Source organism: Chaetodon auriga, chromosome 7 (genome assembly GCF_051107435.1).
Source record: "Chaetodon auriga isolate fChaAug3 chromosome 7, fChaAug3.hap1, whole genome shotgun sequence".
In the NCBI taxonomy this organism is placed as follows: Eukaryota; Metazoa; Chordata; class Actinopteri; order Chaetodontiformes; family Chaetodontidae; genus Chaetodon; species Chaetodon auriga.
Window position 1 is genome coordinate 7,054,271 of NC_135080.1, and position 22,895 is coordinate 7,077,165.

General features: G+C 42.1%; 2 protein-coding genes across 2 annotated transcripts; one reads left to right on the forward strand and one right to left on the reverse strand.

Annotated features, from left to right (window-relative positions):
• Window positions 1-7,479: 7,479 nt before the first annotated feature.
• On the reverse strand, window positions 7,480-14,302 carry ywhag2 (3-monooxygenase/tryptophan 5-monooxygenase activation protein, gamma polypeptide 2). The gene is made up of 2 exons (XM_076734301.1): window positions 13,976-14,302; window positions 7,480-10,815 (listed from the first exon to the last, which is right to left on the reverse strand). The coding sequence occupies exons 1-2, from the start codon at window positions 14,060-14,062 to the stop codon at window positions 10,159-10,161; spliced, it is 744 nt and encodes a 247-aa protein (XP_076590416.1). The 5' UTR covers window positions 14,063-14,302; the 3' UTR covers window positions 7,480-10,158.
• Window positions 14,303-18,083: 3,781 nt separating this feature from the next.
• Window positions 18,084-20,535, forward strand: LOC143322887 (RIMS-binding protein 2). The gene is made up of 5 exons (XM_076734302.1): window positions 18,084-18,384; window positions 18,760-18,916; window positions 19,260-19,381; window positions 19,512-19,583; window positions 19,661-20,535. Exons 1-5 carry the CDS (start codon window positions 18,163-18,165, stop codon window positions 19,724-19,726), a joined length of 639 nt encoding a protein of 212 aa, XP_076590417.1. The 5' UTR covers window positions 18,084-18,162; the 3' UTR covers window positions 19,727-20,535.
• The last annotated feature ends 2,360 nt before the right edge of the window (window positions 20,536-22,895 follow it).

Below are 22,895 nucleotides of genomic sequence, written 5' to 3' on the forward strand. Positions count from 1 at the left end.
TTGGTTTTGGTGTGGCAGGCTTTATTAAGGTAAACCTACAGGCCCGAGCAGAGGAGAGCGCGCTGTGGAGTGGGCCTGAAGGTTTAGCTGGAGGTGTGCAGTAGGTGGAACAATATCTCAGACAGAACACATACGATGTGGAAAAAAGACAATGGGAGCCACCAGCAGAGGCAAGAGGGTTTGGATGTATTATGAAGAATAAATAATTTATTTTCTTTAGATTTCTCAGGAAACAACAGCAACAACCATTTGAAAGAGCATCAGATCCACAAAAATATCACAAGATATCATCAATCATATGATATAATGACAACTTTAAAGGAATAGTTCCACATTTTTGGGAAATTGCTCATTAGATGAGAAGTTAGAGATCCAGATGAAAAGATTAACACAATGCTGGTGTCTCTGCAATAAATATGAAGCGAAAGCCAACAGAAGTAAAAGGAGAAAATCATTATATTAAATACAAAGACTGCATAATGTAATAAAATAGAAATAAGACTCCAGCTTGTTTTCCAGTCTTTATGCTAAGCTAAGCTAACTGTCTCCTGCCACATTTTCAGTGAGACTGAGAATGGTATCGATCTTCTCATCGCACTCTCGGCATAAAGTTAATAAACATGAATGCATCAAGACAAACAGCAGTAACCCATTAGCATTATGTAACAAACACGGCTGGATGCAGCCATGTATCATTTGCTCTCACTTTGATTGTTCATCAAAGTGGTGGGAATAATAGCACTGTAGAGAGGGAAGCTTGGTGGTGTACATCACTCAGGATTGACACGAAATTATTACTATCTGATCAGCTGGAGACACGCTGAATGAAAGCTGTGGCGGCGCAGATAAACATCTCGTATCCTCGAGCGGCCTCCGAGACAAATGGAAGCAGAATAAACAACATCAGCTCTCATGTCACATTCTCCGTGTGCCAGCTGCCCTGGAAGTATGTTAAAACGCGACATAAAAGCCTCTGCAGGCTGGAACGGTTCATGAGGCCATTTGTATTCCTGCAGTCGGCCCATTTTTCTGCCGTTGCAGTTATGTGACGACCGAAGACGAGTGTTTCTGAGCAAAGATTTCTGTGGAAACTGTTGCCATGCAACAGCACAATCCTGCGCTCATGCAGAGTAGTAACTTCACTGTATGACTGCTCTTTTTCCTGAGCTCACTGCCCGAGCAGCACCCGAATGCAACGCTCACTTCTGTTCTATTGTGTCTTCTGTATGGTAAAGAACATGTTACGGCCTCTATTTCTGGGCTGTAACTGTGGTGTCATTGTTCTGTGGATGGGCAGGGGAAACTTTGCTTCAGCGTCTGGTTCCACACCCGCACTGCCTTCAGTTTCCACATCCAGTGCCAACTGTACTTCAGCCTCAGATATTTAGCTAACACTGACCCCTGGCACTCACTGTTCACCCCATATTCCTGTCACCGCGCCACGTTTCACCCCTTCAGTCTCATCCGGCTCCACGTCACCCCCCTCCCCTGTTATTCACCACCACTGACCCCACTGGCCCGCTGTCAACTGAACTGTACATCCCCTCAAGGCTGCGAAGTGGAGGAAGGTTTTTCTTTTTTTTCTTCTTCCCTGCACTGTTGGGAATCCCCTGTGCCCACATACATAATGAGTCACCAGCTCAGACATCGAGGCAGACCCACAAACACTGGAAGGTATAATTTGTCAACCGGTTGGCACCTGAGGAGCTAATTGTAAAACAAAGCATGGCTGGCCAGACGCTGTTAAGGTAAAAGAATGCAAAGACAGCTCACACCGAGGACGGGCTTTCAGGAGTGGAAATACAAGGCGAGAAATGTTCAAAGCTGCTTCATAATGATATGCAGAAGGCAAAAGACTGCATGTCTTTTATCAAATCCTGCATAAACAGACGAATCCACAGTGACAAAAGTCCTCATATTACATTTTAGCCATTAACAGTTCATTATCACATTGTGAGCCTGTCTGTGGCGCCTGCTAGACGAATGATTCACATCATTCTCACTTTATTTTCTTTTCCTGTGTAAAAACAGCCAGGACGCTAAACTTTTTAATACAGCTAAATGTCCCGCAGCATTAGCCGTTTGCTGTTTGAGTGTGTGTGTGGCACACACAGCTCTGTCAGAGGAGGTCACACTGATAGGTCACCTCCTCTGACAGTGAGCTGACTGCAGAGGATCCTGAACGACTGTCCAGGGAGGCTTTGGATGCTTCAGGATTGATTTCAAGAAGACACTTTCCCACCATCAGCGACTTAATGTTAGAACAACGCAGGAACAGGTCTGATGCTCACGTATGGTCAGTGAGCTCATCTCATTCTGTACACCAAGACGAGCAGTATTAACACGGATGTCATGCTGGATGATGTTTTTCTGGTGTTTTTCTTCTTTAGTAGAAATGATTTTGTTCATATTTCTGTGTCTGAAACTTCATGGACTGCTAGGAAGGACTGGCAAAAGGGAAAATGACATAAAATGAGATTTCTAAAAGGCAAATGAGTGTTTTGTTCTCATTATATATCACTATACACTATTATTACTATATAAATCACTTTATATTAGTATTAGTAGTCGTAGTATTCGACTATTCTTGGTACTTAATGTAGAATGCTACAATGCTGCTATTCATTGTTGCATTGTGTACAGATTTTTCATATTGACATTTACATATTGTTTATTGTTTATGGTTCATTTATATTGCTGCATTTTGTACAGATTTTTACATATTTCTTATATATTTTTACATGTTCTCTAAGATATTTCTTATTTCCTTTTTCTAGGGAGCAACTACAGCTGACCCAGTTTCCATTTTACTGATTTTGATTCTGAAACACGTAAAGCATGCGTATTATATTATACAGTCCAAATGAAAGACAGAGCTGTTAAATTTCATAACAAAAATGTTCAGTTTCTCCTCTTTTTTCACATCTCAGAATACCTTCTCAACCATCATATCTTACACATTTTCTTCTTCTTTCTTTCTGTCCTGCAGCTGTTCTTCATTAGTAAGTCAGTGACTGCAGCAGACTTTTTTTCCTCAACAGGGGGACTGAAGATGAAACTAGATTTCTGCCAGCTAAAAAGAGAAAAAAACAAAGAAAAAGTGTGTTTTTATACTGTTAATGTAGACACTTCTGCAGCCTGGATAAGCAGAAATGTCTGTAAAACATGCTTCATTTCTCCGCTTAACCTGCACATTCAGTGGGTGTTTGCAGAAATTTGGTTTTGCAGAGATTTAAAGGAAAGGTGACAGGTTCTGTACACATTAGCTTCTTGAACGGTATATCACAGAACTATCTCCATCGAAGGGATCTAATGTTTTAAGCTTCAAGTGCAGTTTGGGCTCACTTGTGTTGTTTTGATGATGAAGATATTTTGTCAGGGAACGTGGTGTGACTGTGACTCTCCTGCAATGGGAGGCCTTGAAAGAACATGCACGGTGACGTAACTGTGAGACAGGGGGAGGAGGGGGGAGGACTTAATTTTAGACTCACCTTTTACAAACTTCTGTTCATCACACAAGCCTCTGTAGTTATGAATAATCACCTCCAGTATTATTAGGAATCGGTTTGATCACCAAAAATGACAAATCAAGTCATGGCTAAACTACTCGGACGGCAGCAGTGTTGCTGTATGTTGCAGCCAGATGGAGAGCATTCGTTTGAGGGATGAAGATCTCAAAAAGAAATCATGTGATGACATTTTCCCACCGCCTATCAGATGCAATGTATCCTGCAATGTTTTGGGACAAGTGCTCCCTAAAATAGTCTCTTAAAACCTTCAGCTGAACGTTGTGGCACTTTCTGATAAATAATACAAAGTCAAAATGTTATCTTGAATAATTCATTTTGCAGCAGTCATGCATAACAGCTGTCTTTGTGCCTGAAACAGTCAGCAGCCTCTTTGTCCCATCATAAGAAACAACATGGGGGAATGAACTTTTAAGAAAAAGCAGCAGATATCAGAGTTGATTATTTGTAGCCTATTATCTGTGTAATTTCAAGTCATGTTGTGTGTTTGCTCAGCTGGGGGTAAAACTGATGAATCAGACTATCTTAACCGAAGATATGAACTCTCCCCATCCATACAGAGGCGCATAGTCTCTATAGTGGAGGGGCTGTCACATTGATGTCTCTGGTCTACTCACTGTCTACTCACAGGCTGCAGGGAGCCCTATTTATAGATCTGTCTCTGTTCTCTGCTTCTACATCGGTCCCCTCTTTCTCTCCATCTCTCTTTTCTCTCTCCTTGCCTCCCTTTAATGGGTTGATATTTCTGGAGCTGCACAGCTATTGTCTTCTTTGCATCTTTGAGGCGCAGATCACGTTAAGTCAGATCATAAACTTTTAAAAATCCACCGTGTCTGTCTGTTTTATCAGTATCTGTGCTCAGAAATAAAATATCCTTGTGTTTGGTATCAGCGCTGAAGGAATCCAACACCTGAATGGCCACGGGTTGCCATGTTTCACCTCCAGGCCCCCGAGCTCAGAAACCATAAATCTTTTTTCCATCCTGCTTTGAAATCAGGCAAATTATTCTTTATGGGAATGTCTCAAGTTTTAATTACTTGTGAGTCAAACTTCAGGCTGTTGGTTCTCCAGCTGCTCTCATCCAGCGTCCGGTCCACGGAGCTGTCATTTTTGCCCCAGAGCAACAAGACTAGCCATGACAGCCATGTGGTTTGGTTGATGATGAATGGCTCAACAACGATTGTGAGACGCCTGAGCCACAGGAGGTTAAATGGCTTTTAGTGCAGGAATTTGTAGACAGTAAGAACTGCTGCATTCAGTGTGGAGTTAACAAAGGAAATCAATAGACTGCAACAAAGCTCAGACCTTGTGATGACCTTCTGACAAATAACACTGCCACAGCAAACCAAGGTATTGATAAAACAGGTAAAACATCTAAAATAACCAAGAAAGAAGGGAAAAAATGGTTGATTAGATCTTTTTGGACTGAAACAAGACGTCATCAGCCATGCTAGCAGCTCTATAGGGCTGCACTTAGCACCCTGAGCTTAATGCTAACAGTGTAGCAGTAGCACCGCACCTTTGGCATGGCTAAAAGCCGGTGATGTTGATATTCAAACAAATCTAAAATAACAAAGAAAGAAACAAAAGCTGTTTAGGTTGAGCTGAGAGGATCTCAAAAGTGGGAAAATGGAGTATCTGCACACTGGACAAAGATTTGACTCCTCATCGGATAAATGGCCATAATGACAAACCGTCAGGTGGTATCGTTGTCTTATTTCTAAGGAATATTGTGACATTGTGGGAAATATGTTTCTAACCCTTCTTGCCAAGAATTAGATGAGACGATTGATGCCGCTCTCATGTCTGTGTGATGTGAAGCAGTATACAAAAATACAGTTGTTACGATCCGCTAACCTGTCTGTTTCCTAGTGTTTCATTTCCCCTTTTCCCTGGTGTTACTCGGCTGTCTGTCTGTCCCTGTCTGTCTACTGGGTGTGTCTCGCACCACCTGGCTCCCCCCTATCAGCAGCGCACCTGCCGTGCATCAGCCTGATTGGGGGATAAAAGGGAGGCTCCCTGTGTTACCCATTGGCAGATTGTCCTGACTCATTTGCGGCTTCTTTGTTTGTCACCCAGTTGCCTTCCTGCCTCATCCACGTTTGTGCCTTGCCTCACAGTCAGACAGAGCCTGGCTGGCTGTTTTCAGTCTTTATGCTAGGCTAAGCTAACTGGCTGCTAGCAGTGGCCTTTGATTAACCATACAGACATGAGAGTGATACTGATCCTCTCATCTCTACAGAGTCTCAGCAAGAAAGCAAATAAGCGTATTTTCCAAAATGTCAAACGATTTCTTTAAATCCAATCTCCATTTTCCCATTGAATCTGTAATCCTGCAGCTGACTGAGGAAGAGGAGGGGATGAGTACAAGAACTCGTGAAATTCAGAAAAGACAAAAATAACCTACCTGTACCATCTTCAAGATACACCTGGCTTCCACAGTTTATTTTTAATCCATCATCAAAGATCTGGATTATTTGATGTCATCAGCACCTTTTCAATAAGACGCCGCTGAAAGTGGCATCACAGTGAACGTCCACCGATGCTAATGAGGAATTCGATCCAGTGATTTGGAGGCCATTCGCCTTTGTGTGACATAATTATGGCTGGATGATCACTTGTCATCCTTGGCCTGCCCTCAGGCGAAAAACGCTTCATGTGATGAAAGTGATCAGACAGAGCGGTTATTGTATAAGTGGCGGTGAACTGTTTTGTATGCATCCTGTAGATGTGACCTTTAAAATATAATCTTTTCCAGGGATGCAGATTACACCAATTAAATGAACTGATTTGAATAGATATGTATGTCTAATATAAACAGCATGAATTCTACAGTATTCTATGAGCAATGTGAATTCATTTCTCCTTTAATTTGACGTAATTTGCCATTAAAAGTGCTAAATCGAATTTGTGGCTGCTTGTGATTAAATTATATGTCCATCAGTGGGCCGCAGTGCTTTTTGGGATCTAGTGTCACCAACATTTACCAATAATGATGACACCAATGTCCCTGAGAGTGTAGCAGTGCATTAAAACACAGGCTGGAAGATAGGTCGGCGCTGAATCCTAATGCCTCCCGTGTGCTTTGAGCTTTCATTTTTTACAGGATGCAATAGGTGTCTGTGCAGTGCAGCAAGGAGCCTGGCTAATAGTGGGATACTTATTATAGCCCTAGCAACAGGAACGGGATTGGTTGCTGCGGAGAGTGAGCCTGTCAGCCATTGGCTGCCGAGGAGGACCGCTCAAAGCACAGAATTTCATCTCATGAAAGGTTCAGTGCAGCAGGCTGCAGCAAGAGGCTGCAGTGTGAGGGTGGGCGATCCAGCAGTTTGTCACTTCAGCTTATCAATCAGTGTGAAGGGCTCCACTCCCGGCTTGACGCTCGCAGACATGCGCGATTACTCTGATAAACTCGAGCTTTGGGTGGAAAAACTCTCCTTGCATGTAAACTTAAAAGAGGAGCAGATCCTCCCACCTTTGTCCATGACATGCAGGGTTTTATATCAGTGCAGCGCTCCTCTGCTGTGATCATAAAACCTGTTGTCTTTTGAAGCATTATTCTTTGATCTACGCCCTAATTTAGTTAATTATTAGCGAAGCGGCCTCTTTTGAGACATACTGTAGTTGCTGCGTGAGCCAGCAGTGACTCTGCACTGCAGCTAATACAGACTCCATGTCGTACGTTCACCAAGAGACACTCAACACATGCAACGGTGCAGACGCACACCGCCCAGATATGGATTCAAACACACACACACACACACACACACACACACACATACACACCTTTTATGGGGCCCAAAGGGTTACCTGAGGTCATAATGACCTCCTGCATCAATGTGCAGGTTGTAAAAGTCAACGGAAATCTGTTGAACTTACAGGATGAAAAGGAATGAGCTGTGGTGTGACTGTAAATGACTACATTACAGAGAGAAATGAAAGTAAAGAATAATACCGATAAACAAATAACTTTAATGGGCAACAGATGGCAACCAAAATTCCTCAGAGCATACAGTTTATATCCCATTTTCAGCTATCGCCCCTCCCCCCTTGCTAATTTCCAGCAGGTCAGCTCTTTTTCAGTCTAATTTGAGATTAAAATCAAATCCTCGTCTCCTCATTTCTTGTATTCGCATGTTTTCATGTCACAGAAACAAGGATCAACATTTGAAATAATGAAAACTTAAAAGTAAAAACACAAACCAAAACATAACCACAAATGAATTAAAAAGGAACACAATGCATGTATTCTTGGCAATGAGTGAAAGTCTCCTGACATGTTTAATAAAAAAAAAAAAAAAAAAAAAAGTTTCCATTCGTTTAAACACGAAAACTTCAAAATGAAAGTGTCGGGTTGTAATATTCATAAGCCACGTGAGCAGTGCTGCAGATTGGCATTACGATTTCATGCTATTTGTCTGCCGAGCCTTCATCAACTTCATACTACATTAAAAATAAATCAAAGCAGCTGTGACATACAGCGCGAGCTCGCCGAGGCTGACTCATGATGGTGACATAATTGGCATACATGAACGAGGCTGTGTGACTGACCTTAAGGCGTTTTGGTTTCTCTCTTAAGCCATCACATCTGAGATATAAAATAAAACCCCAAAACTGCCATCTACTAGGAAAAATAAAGTCCCCCAAACTGCCATCTGTATGAATATATTAATGTAATAATCTATAGAACTAGCAGCATTATGAAGATAAATCCGTTCAGCAGCTTTCTGTGCTCTTAAGCAGCTTCCTGGTGTGTAAAGTTTGTTCTGAAGATGTGATTTCTCACATTTGCTAGTCAATAACCAATTCTGTTGAACTGCCTATGCTTTCCCTGTGACTGTATTTGTGCACTGGTGTTGAATATTCATATCTACGTGCTGTACAGAGAGCAGTACCGTCCGACACATGTAAACGTGAGGAAGGGAAAATATTACAGCTTGTACACATGCTTGCAGGAACTTCAAATACTGGCAGATAAATCCTTTTTTTTTTCTAGAAAGGTTGCTTGCAAATGAGGCATATCAAATAATACAGGCACAAAAAGAAAGCACATACCGTACTCTGGGCACAAAACAAAGTGTCAAAACATGATTTTCCTTCAAATCAAACTTCTCTTATGGGTGACGATACAACAATACACTGGACCACCACGGAAATGGTGCATGTGTAATTTAGTCATATTCTTTTTTATTATCATAGCTATTATTTCGGTTCTTGTGCAACTGCTACATAATGACTCACATTCAAGATATTTTGTCACTCAGGAACAGCTAAAATGTATAAAAACAAACAAACAAACAAAAAAAAGTATACTGTCAGAAATAAAATATGGTCCATGTCTGTGAATTCATAACAGAAACATTGAGCCTGAAAAATTCACCATTATTAAAACTGGATAGCATGACAGAAAAAAAAAAGTACTTAAATACTGTTCAAAATATATCATAATCATACTTCAATGTGACGAACACCAGCAGGTAAGATTAAGTGATCACTGGTGAGTTTTTATCTTCCTTTTTTTTTCTTTCATTAACAAATTAAAAACACATATTGCATGTCACTACAGCAACGCCCATTACAGGTCAATTTTTACGATCACCATTTTGGTATAGCAAATCAAAAACCCATAACAGAACGAAATAAATTAGAAATTAGAAATCAACATCAGACAAAGCCTGTTTTTCTCAATCATATGAATACTTAACACCCACAGTATAAGTTAATAAAGTCAAGCTACTGTATATAAATACATCACCAGCATGCACAATATTGAATAATCGATATTATTGTTGTCATCATCTTACACTGAAGAAACAGTATAGTAGGCAAGTGCATTTAATAAAACAAACACAGAAGTAAACCACAAACTCTGAAGCTGCTTTTATTTATTGTTTTAGTCTTTTTTTTTTGTTTTGTTTTGTTTTGTATTGTTAAGTCTCTGCCTTTAGTAATCTTCACCTCCAAAAGAATCTATGGTTCCAGTGACATAACAGACTAATCTGTGAGATGCCAAATACACTTCAGACAGAAGGAGGGGGGATCAATTTTACTATCCAGTCCTCATTTTCACTCCCATGTAATTCGTCCTTTTAAATTTTAAGGGGGGATTAATCGGTTCGAAACTTTCTTTTTCTCGTTTTTGTGTGTGGGTTTAGCATCAGTGGCTTTAAGGGCCCTTTCTCATATATAGACTACTGCTGGAACCAATGCAAACTAGATTTGTGAGGCATTCCCATTCAAGCATTTTCTCTCTCAAGTGACTCAAAAGCATCTCTATCACGCAAAAACCTAACTAAGCAGCTTATCTTGACAGAACAAGATCAGTTCCTATGCCAGTGTGAGGCTGCCATTTCAATCCAACAACAACCACTTCAGGCTGATTGACTGACATATCAGTGGTTTTGGCAAATGTCAAAGAGAAAATCAAGAAGACGGAGGCCCCTTTCAACTGTATATATATTTCTATATATATTTAAACTAAGATTTAACCTCCACTCTCACCTCTCTTTTGATTCTTTTCTTTTAACACATGGAAAAATAAAGAACTGCTGCTGCGGTAGTATCATCGGCAAAAGCGGCTGCCAAAGTCCACCGGCCCTTCATATATTTTTTTTCGAAGTGTGGTTTCTCTTTAATTGTTGCCCTCCCCGCCCTCGTCATCCTGCTGGTCACTTGTCCACAGTGTCAAGTTGTCTCGGAGCAGCTGCATGATGAGAGTGGAGTCTTTGTAGGAGTCCTCGTTGAGGGTGTCGAGCTCGGCGATGGCGTCGTCGAAGGCGGTCTTGGCCAGATGACAGGCCTGCTCCGGGGCGTTCTGGATCTCGTAGTAAAACACAGAGTAGTTGAGAGCTAAGCCCAGGCGGATGGGGTGGGTGGGCTGCATGTGCTCCTTGCTGATCTCGTGGGCCTCGTTGTAGGCCTTCTCCGACGACTCCACCACGGTGGCCCTCTTCTCCCCCGTGGCCACCTCGGCCAGGTACCGGTAGTAGTCGCCCTTCATCTTCAGGTAGAACACCTTGCTTTCGTGCTGCGTCTCGCTGCAGTTCTTGATCAGGAAGTTGTCCAGAAGGTTGAGCACATCCTGGCACACGGCCTCCAGCTCCTTCTCAATCTTCTCCCGGTAGGCCCTGACCATCTCAATCTTCTTCTCATTGCCGTCGGCCGAGGTCTTCTGCTCAATGCTGGAGATCACCCTCCAGGAGGAGCGACGGGCCCCGACCACGTTCTTGTAGGCAACAGACAGGAGGTTCCTCTCCTCGTTGGACAGGGCCTCATTCAGCTCTGTTACCTGGAAGAAGGAGAAAACCGGCCATTTACCACCAGCTCAAGAGCACAAGCCTTGATTTACAGCACTATACAAAAAAAAAAAACACAGAATTATTCATGGAATTAGCAGCTCCTCATTTTATGGTTCTCAAAGTGAGGATGTTCTGTTTTTCTATGTTTTATATCATGTTTTATATTATGTAAATGAAATATCTTGAAATCTTGGATTATTGGTTGGAAAAAGAAGTCATTTTAAGATGCCACACTGGGGGGGGCACCACTGCGGCTGACACGCCGACCATGGACCGCGTCGTCCCGGACCAACCCCGGGCGGGAATCATTTCTTTGTTGCGGACCTAATTATTAAAATCCACTCTGGACTAACAGTGCAGATCACAGCACAGAAGATAAGCAATATTTCATTCGTCATGTGCAATTCCCAGTTTCTACGCCGATCAATTCATTTAGTGCACCAGTAGCTCCAGCTGCCATGTGGACAGCTAATGGTTGTTAGTGAGAAAAATATTCTAGATTGGAGGCAGTGGGGGGCTGGGAAAGGAAAGGAAAGGAAAGGAAAGGAAAGGAAAGGAAAGGAAAGGAAAGGAAAGGAAAGGAAAGGAAAGGAAGGCAAAAGGAGGGCTGGAGAAGACTAAAGTGTTCCCACGAGCACTCCGGGGCAGCTGCGCTGTAAGTGAAAACCATCACTGCACAGGCGGTTCACGTGTCCCAGTGACCTTCTCTCTGGCTCAAACTGACCTTTTTACCTGTCTAAAACGCCACGCCATGACATCACTCTGAGTTACGCTGTTAAATTTAGATTTTGACAGATCAGTTTGATAGTTGGGTGCTTGTCAAAGAGGCTGTGTTACTAATGAGAGGCCGCGACACTCAGGGTTATCAGCTAGGAAAAGCAACCTTGTGTTGGAACACGGCCTCTGTCAGATCAGTAACTGACTGAAAAATGAAAAATTCAAATTATAATACATACATAATTATATCTATATGTTATAAAGATGTGTGTAGCTCAGGTTTCAGCTGCTCTGTATCTGAGGAGCTCCTCCTTGGTGTGCTAACGTTTCTCATATCTCAGTTTTGACATTCAGGCAGAGGAGCACAAAGATGGCGCAGGATTGCCGACGTCACACAGGCTGTGAGTGGATGGAGAGCGTGGCTCAACCTATGGAGACGGAGGCGCCTTCATTCTGCCTGTAACGCAAACCTACACGCTCACAACGACAAACGTGAGATCTGCAGTCAAACGAAGCAGATCTGTTTTTTAAAGGATACAGACATCACGCCAACCATGATGCACTGCTGTTTGGGACGCTTACTACTCTGTCAGCTGGGTTTAAATAGAGTCTATGTCAACTACCAAGATCCTCATTTAGAGCTAAAAAAAAACCACCCAACATTCATGTAATCCCTCATTTGACAACTAATTTGATAATCGATCATTCTTTTTAAATATTTTGAGGCAAAAATTAGCTGTTTCAGCTACACAATTGTGAATATTTTCTGTTTTTCTTGTCTTTGATGACCTAACCTTAATATCTTCCGGACTCAGTTATTTTCTAATCTGTAGGTAGAAAACATTTTTCCATATTTTCCATCACAAGTGCCTTCAGTTAATCAGGATTTAAGTGGCTGTCGAAGCATAACCATAAAAATCCTGCCTGAAAAGCTGCATAAAAGCCTGTCAGCGTGACAATAAACCATATATATATGTTTCATGAAGGACACGATCAGTTGTGGTTTGTCATTTCTGGCTGCAATGGAAAGGGATTCCCTTTGATTAGAGAGGGAGAGTACACACCCCTGCAAAAGGGCCCAGTTTGGACCGCACTGACATGGCAGATTGTTTAAAGGGAAAGGAATCCCTCCCTGCTCACACATCATCCCACCTCCTGCAACCAGAAACCCTCGATGACAAACGACCCACGGGGGGCTCCTCCGTCTCCCCTGAGGACACAAGACAAAATGTTCCTCCTTTTAAAGGACGCATGACAATTTTAATCTACACGGGAGCCAGCGCAGGCCCGGCTGAGTCTCTCTGGATGCTGCTGGTTCCAGTATGAGCTGGTGTGACACAGCAGTTTTTTTTTTTAACCCACTGATGAATCCAGTTCCCAGAATTTCTTAGAGGAAAAAAACGGAGACAAAGGCTGAGTCCACAATAGTGGCCAATAAGAGCTGAGAAAGCTCCTGTGAGGCAGGCCACCCATGTCATCCTCTTTGTATCAAACGTTACAGCATTAAATCAGGGTCATTAACCCAAAACGACTACGAACTGCTGCCGGATATCAGGAGGAATCTGCCCCGTCACAGAAACTGCACATGCATGAGGGATAATGTGAACCAGAGGGGAGAAAACAAAGCCCACAATCAAATCAGATCATATTGACTCACTGCAATATGACAAAGAATATTCTGGAGAGATTCTGCTGCCTCCCACGTCTGCTGAGAGGAAAGAGCAGTTTAAAGGCTCTTTGAGGAGCATTTTTTAGAAGTCTATCACACTCCAGAAATGCTGCTAAGCCTTTTACAGTAAGATGATAAATGATCATGTATATTATTTTAATTAATGTGACAAAGAGAGGAGGAAGAGGAGAAGGAGGAGGAAGAGGAGGAGGAGGGGGCAGCAGCAGCAGCAGTGGATGGGCTTTTTCCGAGCAATCTCACATGGCTCCCAGCGGCAGCAGCTTTTAGAAATTCGGCATAAAGGAGGGAGGGGAGGTGAGAAAAGGGGGAGAAAAGAGGCAGCAAATGCCACTGAGCGGAGCCCTTGTGGGATATGAGATGAAGAGAGATGAAGATGAAGCTCGGGCCTGCGCGCGGTTCATTGTAACGTCCCTTCATTGAGCGGCGCGGCCGACAGAAAGGCACCGCCCAAGGAGCAGACGATCTGGACTAGACTCAGACAAGAATAAATAAATAAATAAATAAAAAAAATCGATGCATACAAGGCGAGGAAGATATTAAACACGATATGTTTGTTTTCCCTCAGATCTAATTGCAGTGCGGTAAAACGGAAAAATCGAGCCAACACAGGCGAGACTGCGGGACGCGCCTCTGCGCACAGAGAGCGCTGGAAAAACAGCAATCACACACACAGACACACACACACACGCACGCACGCGCACACACCTAAGCCATCATGATTGTCCGCTCTTGAATGGACTTACCGACTTCATAGCAGCTGCCATATCGTCATATCTCTCAGCCTGTTCGGCCAGCCTGGCTTTCTGCACCAGCTGCTCGCGATCGACCATCGTGAAAGGATGTTTGGCTGCTGCGTCGAGCTGCTCTACGCCGGTTTTGGGGATGAAATGACTGATATTTGAAATCGCAATGCAGTGAGATCCTACGCGAACCTAATGCTGCAGCTGTTCCCTGCTGTCTGTCTGTTCCTCCGTGCAGACGGGACACCCTCTCCTCTCTTCCCTCCCTCACCCCTCCTCCTCCTCCTCCTCCTCCTCCTCACACACTCTCCCCGGGCTGCGTCATCACTCGGAAAGGTGGGTGTCTGTGCCAATGATGTAACACTCCATACATGGGAACCGGGCTCGGCGTATAGGGGGTGGATGGATGGGAGCAGCTGGGCGAAAGGCCTTGTGGGAAATGGTGTCCTCTGGAGGAGGAGGCGGGTACTAGATGGTGGGGGTGGGGGTGGGGGTGTCTAGGTGTGACACAGCATCTCACTGTGGGGGGCTGCTGGTGGGGCATCTGCGTGTGGGTTTTTGGACTGGGTGGGTCCTGCTGGGTCCATATCGAGGTGAGGGGGTCTTTTTGGGACAGAGTCCTCGTTTCACTTGTCTGAAGCTCTCTTGTGCAATCTGGAGCGAAACAAAATGTCAGTGCACCCCAAACCCAGTGGTGGAAGATGTATTCAAATCATTTACTTCAGTAAAAGTAGGAGTACTGCACTATAAAAATACTCTATCGCAAATGAGTCAGGTGCTTAAAATATCAGGAATAAATGTCCTTCCAGTGGCATATTTTTTAGATAATATTATTGATTTATTAATTTCTAAGCTGTACTTTAATTTAATAGTTGGGCATGGTGGAGCTCATTTGAACTACTTCACATACTTTTGGTAGCTGAATCTGTAAAAATGGATCATATATGTTGAGTATGCAAAATCTCAATCTGTGAAGTGACCACTAACTGTGGCTCTTAAATAACGGAGTGAAGTGAAAAGTACATTTCCCTCTGAACTGTAGTGAAGTATAAAGTAGCATGACATGGAAACATTCAAGTAAAGTACAGGCACCTCAGAACTGTATTTAAGTACAAAGTAAATATAAATGTACTCAGTTATATTCCACCGCTGCCTGGATTAATTGCAAGTACAAGGTACAAGGTTATCACGCCGCCTCACCTGTAATCTTTGAGACGCTAGCAGCCACATTTAGCTTTTTTCAGCAGCTGTAAAAGACAATTAAAAGTTCTGCATCCAGAATCCCACTTAAATGAAATTGCATATTAGCAACAAAATACATTCTGTAGAAGATGTCTCCTGGGACTGATATAATATACAACACCGTGAGATTACTAATACTGATGCATCAGTGTGCAGCAGTTCACTGGTGCAGCTGCTGGAGGTGGAGCTATTTATAACTTCTTTATTAACAGTACGGGTAGTCCAGAGCAGTACTTGAGTAAATGTATTTAGTTACTTTGCATCACTTGGTAGGTTGAAGAAGTGCACTTCAGAGTGAGCAGACTGGGAAAGCACCATGAAACCGCTGAACACAACCACCAAACTGAACCAGCATCACATCAGGCTGCCAGCAGGATGATTGTAAAATCAATGACACAACAAGGTCCAGCAGTGGAATCAGCATTTTAGAGTATAAATACAGTAAAAAGTGATGCACTTTAGCCTGGACATCACACTTTCTGTGGCAGAGTTTAAGGGCCTTTTATCTGTCGTCTGTTTGCTGTTGATCACATCGTAGGCTTTCCGTGTAATTGTGGTAATCAGGACAATCAAGACTTGACTCATTTTGTCCTCAGCGTGTATGTCAGACATCACTGCATCCCACATTTTGCTTCTAAATCGTGTCTATTTTTTTAAAACATGACGTCATCGTTTTTGCAGGGCAGCTCACGGGCGTCGCTGAACTGTAATCTGAGATCCCACCATTTCCTGTCCTCAAGGCCAAATGCTAGTGAGTGATGCACAGGGCAAACTCTGCTGGTGGTCTGTTTGCTGTGAGCGGACTGAGAGCACTGCACGCTTATCAAAAGCAGCATTTTACACCACAGCATCTACATTCAGCAGCACACAGTCACAGTCACTTGTTAGATTGAGTGTAAATTATTTCACCTTGCTTCATGTGTGGAGTCTTTACCTGACTAGCAATATGAGCTACTTTGAGCAGATGAAGAGACTACTGTCCACAGCTCCCTCTTCTGGCCAGAAATGGAAATGGACACATGTGAGGATGAGACATCATGTTCTGCAGTGAGTGTTTGAGAGTAAAAAGATTTTGTTGATGTTCTTGTGAGAAACCGTCCGAATACTTCAAGACTGTCTTTTGAATCCTGCAAGAAGTGTTCAGATACTTTAAAATGAAAGTAGTAATACCACACTGTGGCATGCAACTATCAAAAGTAAAAGTACTCAATATGCAGAAAGTGTTTTTCTTTATATTCGATGTTTTTGGATGAATATTCATGTTTCATTAAAGTGGAAATTGCATCTTATTGCTGTAGATGTTTAAGGTTGTGCTAATTTTATCTACTTTATATACTGTCGGCTAGTTTAATTTGCAGCAATGCATCATGTTGTATAAAATCATCATTTGGTTGCAGCGTTACCATCCTGCGAGCACCACGTATCTCTAAAAAGTCAACTTTTCATGAAAAAAAAACTGTTTTCAGCTTTGTGATGCACCACATCTGGAGATATGAGGTTTTCATTGGACAGGAAGGGTATAAAAAATTGCAATTTGAAAAGTAGCTTGTAACTAAAGTTATCAGACAAATACAGTGGAATGAAAAGTCTGATATTTTCCTGTGAGATGTGGTGGAGTAAAAGTATAAAGTTGCATAAAATGGAAAAATCCAAGTAAAGTACCTCAAATTTCTACTTAATACAATATTTGGGTAAATGTACAATCCACCACTGCTGACCCAGTACAACCAGTCATTGGCAGCGGACAATTCAATACAATTCAACTTTATTTAGTGCTATTATAACAAGTATGCAGCAGCTCACCAACCAGATCAACAGATACAAACTCAGCAGACTGGAGAAGAACCAAAAAAACCATAAACAATCAAAGTGTAAATAAATGAATACATGAACATGAATATCTGAAGTAGAGAAACTGTGTTTGGAGGTTTGTTGGTGTGGTGCGCTGTGCTAATGCTTATGAGTTAAAAAAACACATTCAGTCAAAAATATGAAGGCTGAGGGGAGAAAGTAAATAAAATGTAAAAAGATGTGATAAAGCCGTCGCCTCCATTTGTTTGGTGTCAAAGCCAAAAACACAAAAAACACCTAAAGCATGCGATGCTGTCAGATCTCCCAAATTTCCACCTTTCAGTGTTTTTCTCACCTACATCTCTTCATCCTGTCTCACACACGCACACACACACACACACACACACACACACACACACACACACGCACACAGAATTGTTAAAGCTTCCCTTCCTGTGCAGGAGGAGATTATCACCTGCTGACCTGGCCAGAGGTGAAGAGAGGAAGTGTTGACTTTCAGTGATGTGTAAACTGGGTCAAAGTAGGAGCAGGAGAGGTCAGGACAGCAGATAATACGGCCTCTTCACACGAAACCCTTGCTTGATGTTTCAGAAGTATCAATTTTGTACTAAAACATCTTGAACTGTAGAAGGAATCAGAGTTTTATGTATTTATGTTTTACTGCAGCCACTGTGTGGTTTCACAGTTTGACCATAGAAGAGATCCTGCACCAGTTCCCATGCAAAATAAGTCTGATTTTAACTTAACTGTTCTCTAAAAGAATCAATTTATCTCACACTCATTTTGAGAAAATAAAGGGTTTCTAACTCTTTCTATTCTTTCTACATTATATTCTGTATGATATGCCCTTTAATAATATTTGACAGAGATCTCTCAGCTGCCATAAAAGAACCACATGCTGCTGTCTGAGCCAGATAACACAGTGGAACTTGTCTTTTGCAGCCATTACTCTGCATTGCACGGTCTTACCGAGCGACAGGCCGTGCTGAACTAACGAATCTCTCTGCTTGCTTCAAAGAGGATTACTGTTCCTTCTGCTTAGCTTAGTTACCTCAAATTAGGATAAGGGTAAGGAGAGGTCTGCTGTCTACAGCGGCCATCTGTCTGTGGACAGTCGAGCGTTCACGCTGCTGTAAATGGAGACAAGGCTGGAGTTGGATGTTTTGATATTCCCAGATGAAGTGAGGATCGCCACTCCGGAGGATCTGCGTGAATGGGAGCTAGAGACCGCGAGCCAGTTGTCTTTACCCACAGTGCGACTCTTTGTGGCCCTTTATCCATACAACCCTGCTGCGATGTCCCCCAACCATGAGACGGCTGCAGAGGAGCTGCCTTTTGTTCCAGGCCAGATCATCAAGGTAAAAACCAGACAAGTCTTTTACTTTGCAACTGAATGTAAAAGCTGTGCAGGCAGGACATGTACTTTTATGGCGCTCTGGCGTGTATCACTCTCATGTTTGAGTTATGCTTCCTCACTTTACCGGTTGAAAAGCTTCTTTGAAAGAGCATGATGGTGTTTCCTGTTTGCGCTAGATTTAGGCCAGCTGAGTGTGCCCACAGATACAAGCTTTTCTTTCTGTGTTTCCTGTCACAGTTTCCAACCGATAGATGTGATTTGGCGCCTGTACACTGAAACTGTTTGCTGCTGCAAAAAGAAAATATACGCAAGCATTTTTCTGCTTCTTCCAAACATAAAATAACGCAATGAAACTAAAAATTATTTCATTTATCAGGTGGTGGGAGACAGAGACTCTGACGGTTTCTATCACGGTGAGTCCGGTGGTCTCTCCGGTTATGTGCCAAGCAACATGGTGGCTGAAATCCCCGTGGACGATGAGTACTTGAAGCATCTACTCATGCAGCAGGGATTCCTCCCTGTGGACCACACAGGTATCAACCCTCAGTTTCTGCAGGACGCTGCTGTAACACACTGGCGAAACAGTAATGTAGTGGTGGGAGGTGGTTTGCACTGAGGTGCTCTCCGGGGGTCATTGTTTGTAGCAGTAGGAAGTTTCCAGAGTTAAAAAAAGATACTACAGCCAATAAGAAGAAGTAAAAGTAATACAGAAATCTTGAACGTAAACTGCAAAAATTACGAAATTCATTATTAAAAAGCATGAATGAAAAAATGCTCAAGCTCTAAGTTTTGATGCTTTCACTGACACCCTGTTTCTGTTTTTTAACATTAAAGTTGTGTGATTTCAAAAAGTATTTTGTGTATTTTGGTCCACAGGTACGTCTGTAACGCCAGACCTGAGCGACACAGCCAGCATCCCTGATGATGTGGTAGTTCGACGAATGGTGGCCTTATTCGACTATGATCCATGGGAAAGCTCCCCCAACATGGACAGTGAAGTAAGCACCATAATACTACGCTTTGTTTTCACCACTATCTACAAATCTAGTCTCTTGTTTCAAACACACCAAAGTGGTTTGTGGTGAAGTTTCAAAACTTCATAGCTTTTCCTCTTTTCGCCTCTCAAAGGTTGAACTTGGCTTTCGCTCAGGAGACATCATATACGTGTTAGGTGACATGGATCAAGACGGATTTTACTATGTGAGTGTCAATGCAATGACTGCACACTGGTTTTCCCACCGACTTGCGCACTAGTTTAACTTTCATCTCAATTGTAGGGAGACCTGCACGGACGGCGAGGTCTGGTTCCATCCAACTTTCTGCAGTCGCTTCCCTGGAATTAGAAGAAAACGCCGCCATAGGATGTTTGCTACAGATGCCAACTCTCAGACACAGTGAGAAATCAGCAGTTTTTAGTTAAAGAAATAGTTAAACGGTCATTATATGTGTCAAAAAATGTTTTTTTAATTTTTGTTTATCATAGCATGGCACTGCACCTGCTTTAGATTGCAAATCAGCAAGAGTCTACACAGATAAGCAACTATTTAATCCACTATGAGCAGAATTGATCAGGATGCTGCAAAAGTGAAAAGAGTTCGCGTCAAACAATTGTCAGGACATACTTTTATTGAAAAATGTCAACATAATTTAAAAAACATTTGGTGAAAAATGTTACAGAAAACTACAAATCATCTTATTTATTCACTTTATATTTTTCTGCTCACTGCACTTTCACAAGAAGCCCAACATGAGCCAATGAAATTATATATATATGCTATCTGTAAGTGTGTGACAATATGAACAAATTATAATTCATTTCAGTTACAGCTGATGGCGATGGATACATTATTTTAGCCTTAATAATACACATTTAGTCTGAGTTTTTGCAGACCAGAGTGTATTCATATAGTCCGTCCATATCTGCCTTATGTCCTGTTTATATATTTTCTAAAACTGGCTCATAGTTTTTTTTTTTGTTTTTTTTTTCACACAAAGAAATAAGAAGAAAATGGTTTTTAGTTTTTGAGTTTTGCAGCAATTTTTATGTAAAAAAAAAATTCACAACAGAAACTTTGTATAAATGAAAGGATTAATATGATCATGTTATCACTCTACGAACTGGAAAGCAGACACTGAAAATAAATTGAACTTTAACAACGCCTGCCTGCTGTCTTTTAACCACAGACCTCAACGTTACTTGTTTGAGCTGATATATGATTTTACTACATTCATTTATCTTATATTCTGACAGCTTTTCACACTCACCGTGATATTATCAAGTTACCTGTTTGTGGTAAATGAGCACAAGACACAATTAAATGACAGGAGCAACAGAGAAATTCAGGTTTCATGACAGGCCTAAAATCTTCCACACAAAGCGACCGTTGGTTTCTTCCTTTACATTTCTCTGCAGCCAACAGTATACTCATCCATAAAGTAGGAAACACTACACTGTGTAGTGACGTTTAGTAGTGCTTTCTACTTTATGGGTGACAACACTGTACATCAGAAGTTTCTGGTCGCTCCACGGCAAACACTGAAGACATGACGGGTCGCATAAAAGCAAGTTTCCTCGAGTAAAATGTGACACAAGAACATTCTCCAACATCCATTTATAACTGAGAACTATAAAAACAGTTTGTCAGAAGCTGCACCCACAGAGTTGGACATAATGCTGCTTAAAAAGATGCTGATGTTAGACATTAATGAACATAAAGTAGAAAGTCCTGTATGTTTTAGTGCATTTTATAATTCAATTGGAGAGATACAACAAATAAAAGCTGCAACCACGACATTTTAAAACTCAGTCACTTGCTGTCAGGGTCTTACCAGCGTCTGGACTCCGAAGAAGAAAGAAAACCCAGAAGTGAACGTGATCTTTTATTAACCCCGTCTGAGCCACGTGGTTAACACAGGAAAAGCTGCAACAGTCACACACACACATGCACGCACGCACTATACGTGCATAGATATTTGTGTAGATGTGTGTGTGCTCATGCATGCACACACGCACACAGTTGTGGGAACAGTCTTTGAAAGATGTACTTGTGTATATGAACATGTCTCCTTAGTTAAAGTAAACCATTGTTTGTTGTTAAATATACAAAATGCTCTCTCTAGATGTATGCATGCACCTGTAGCTGTAGCAGGTGGCTGTAAGTCCAACTACTTGATATACTTTTGAGTAGCGATGCTAACAATACAGTTCATCTCAGAGTATTATCTATTTTTTCATATACGGCCTTACTCAGCAATGTAACTGTAGCCATCAGATGAATGTGGTTCAGTGGCAAAAAGTTTCACAATCTAGATATTGTCAAAGTAACAGTACCTCAGAATTCAACTCGTATTTTAGGAAGTGCGCTCTCCACATCTGCACACACATACAAATTCAAAGCCTGTGCCCGTGAAGCCTGGCAGACCGCACCACTGCTGCCCGACGTGAGCCCGACCCTTTTAAGGGCATGCAGCCACGAGGCAACACCTGCTTTTAAGTCAGAGGACTCTAAAGCAGAGAGATATTGATCTCAGTAATTATTAATGTGGATTTGTATCAGTGATCTCAGGACAAAATACTCTTTAACGATGCAGCGTTGAGGTTTATACTTTGAAATACCAACATAATCATGAAAGATGAAAGGAAATCAAAGGTTATAAGTAGATTTATTGGTTGAGTGAGCTCATTTTAAAGACGTTGGAGCTGCTAAAAGTTTACCTTAGCAAAGAGTGTGCAGCACTGTCCTCAAATATGTCATATTTAACAGCCGTGCAAGTCCAGAATCTGTATAGATTACAGGAAGAGATTCATATCTCGTTCATATTTCTGAGAACTCATTCACGCCTGCATGTTTCTCACAAGGTGTGGGTGGGGGATGGTGGTGCAAGGCTCTTCCCTATCCCAGCAGCAAATGTGCAATATGCTTGCAACAACAGAAACTTCGCAAATAGAATAGAGACGGGCCTGTGTCCTCTGTTGTCACGACAACACAAACCTCAGAGTCACACCAAGTGAAATAAGAGGAAGTGGGGGATGGGCGGCACACACAGCGAGAAAAGATGTCCTTGTGAGAAAAGAAAGAAGAAAATACGAGCAGACAGTAAAGCAGCAGATTAAAAAAAAAAAACAGGTTGCAGATGCAGGACTTGACAAAAAGTTTAATGTGCTGCAACGATTCAGATAATAAAAGTATCAACACATCCACACACACACACACACACACACACACACACACACACACAGTTTTTGTAATAAGTCCACATGTGTCTTCTGCTGCAGGCCAGCATGACTGTGCATCCTGCAGATTATCTCAGCACTGCTGCGCTAGAGGACGTGCTTGCATCAGACATCTATTCCTGTGCAACACGGGATTATATCCAAAGTGATCTCCTCGAGTACTTAAGGTGATATAGATAGCGTCAGGGTGCCAAAAACAAGCGTAGCATCTAATGACACAGTAGGTATTATCCTCCCTGGACACTGCTTAGGACTGATTGAATTATGTTTTACCTGTA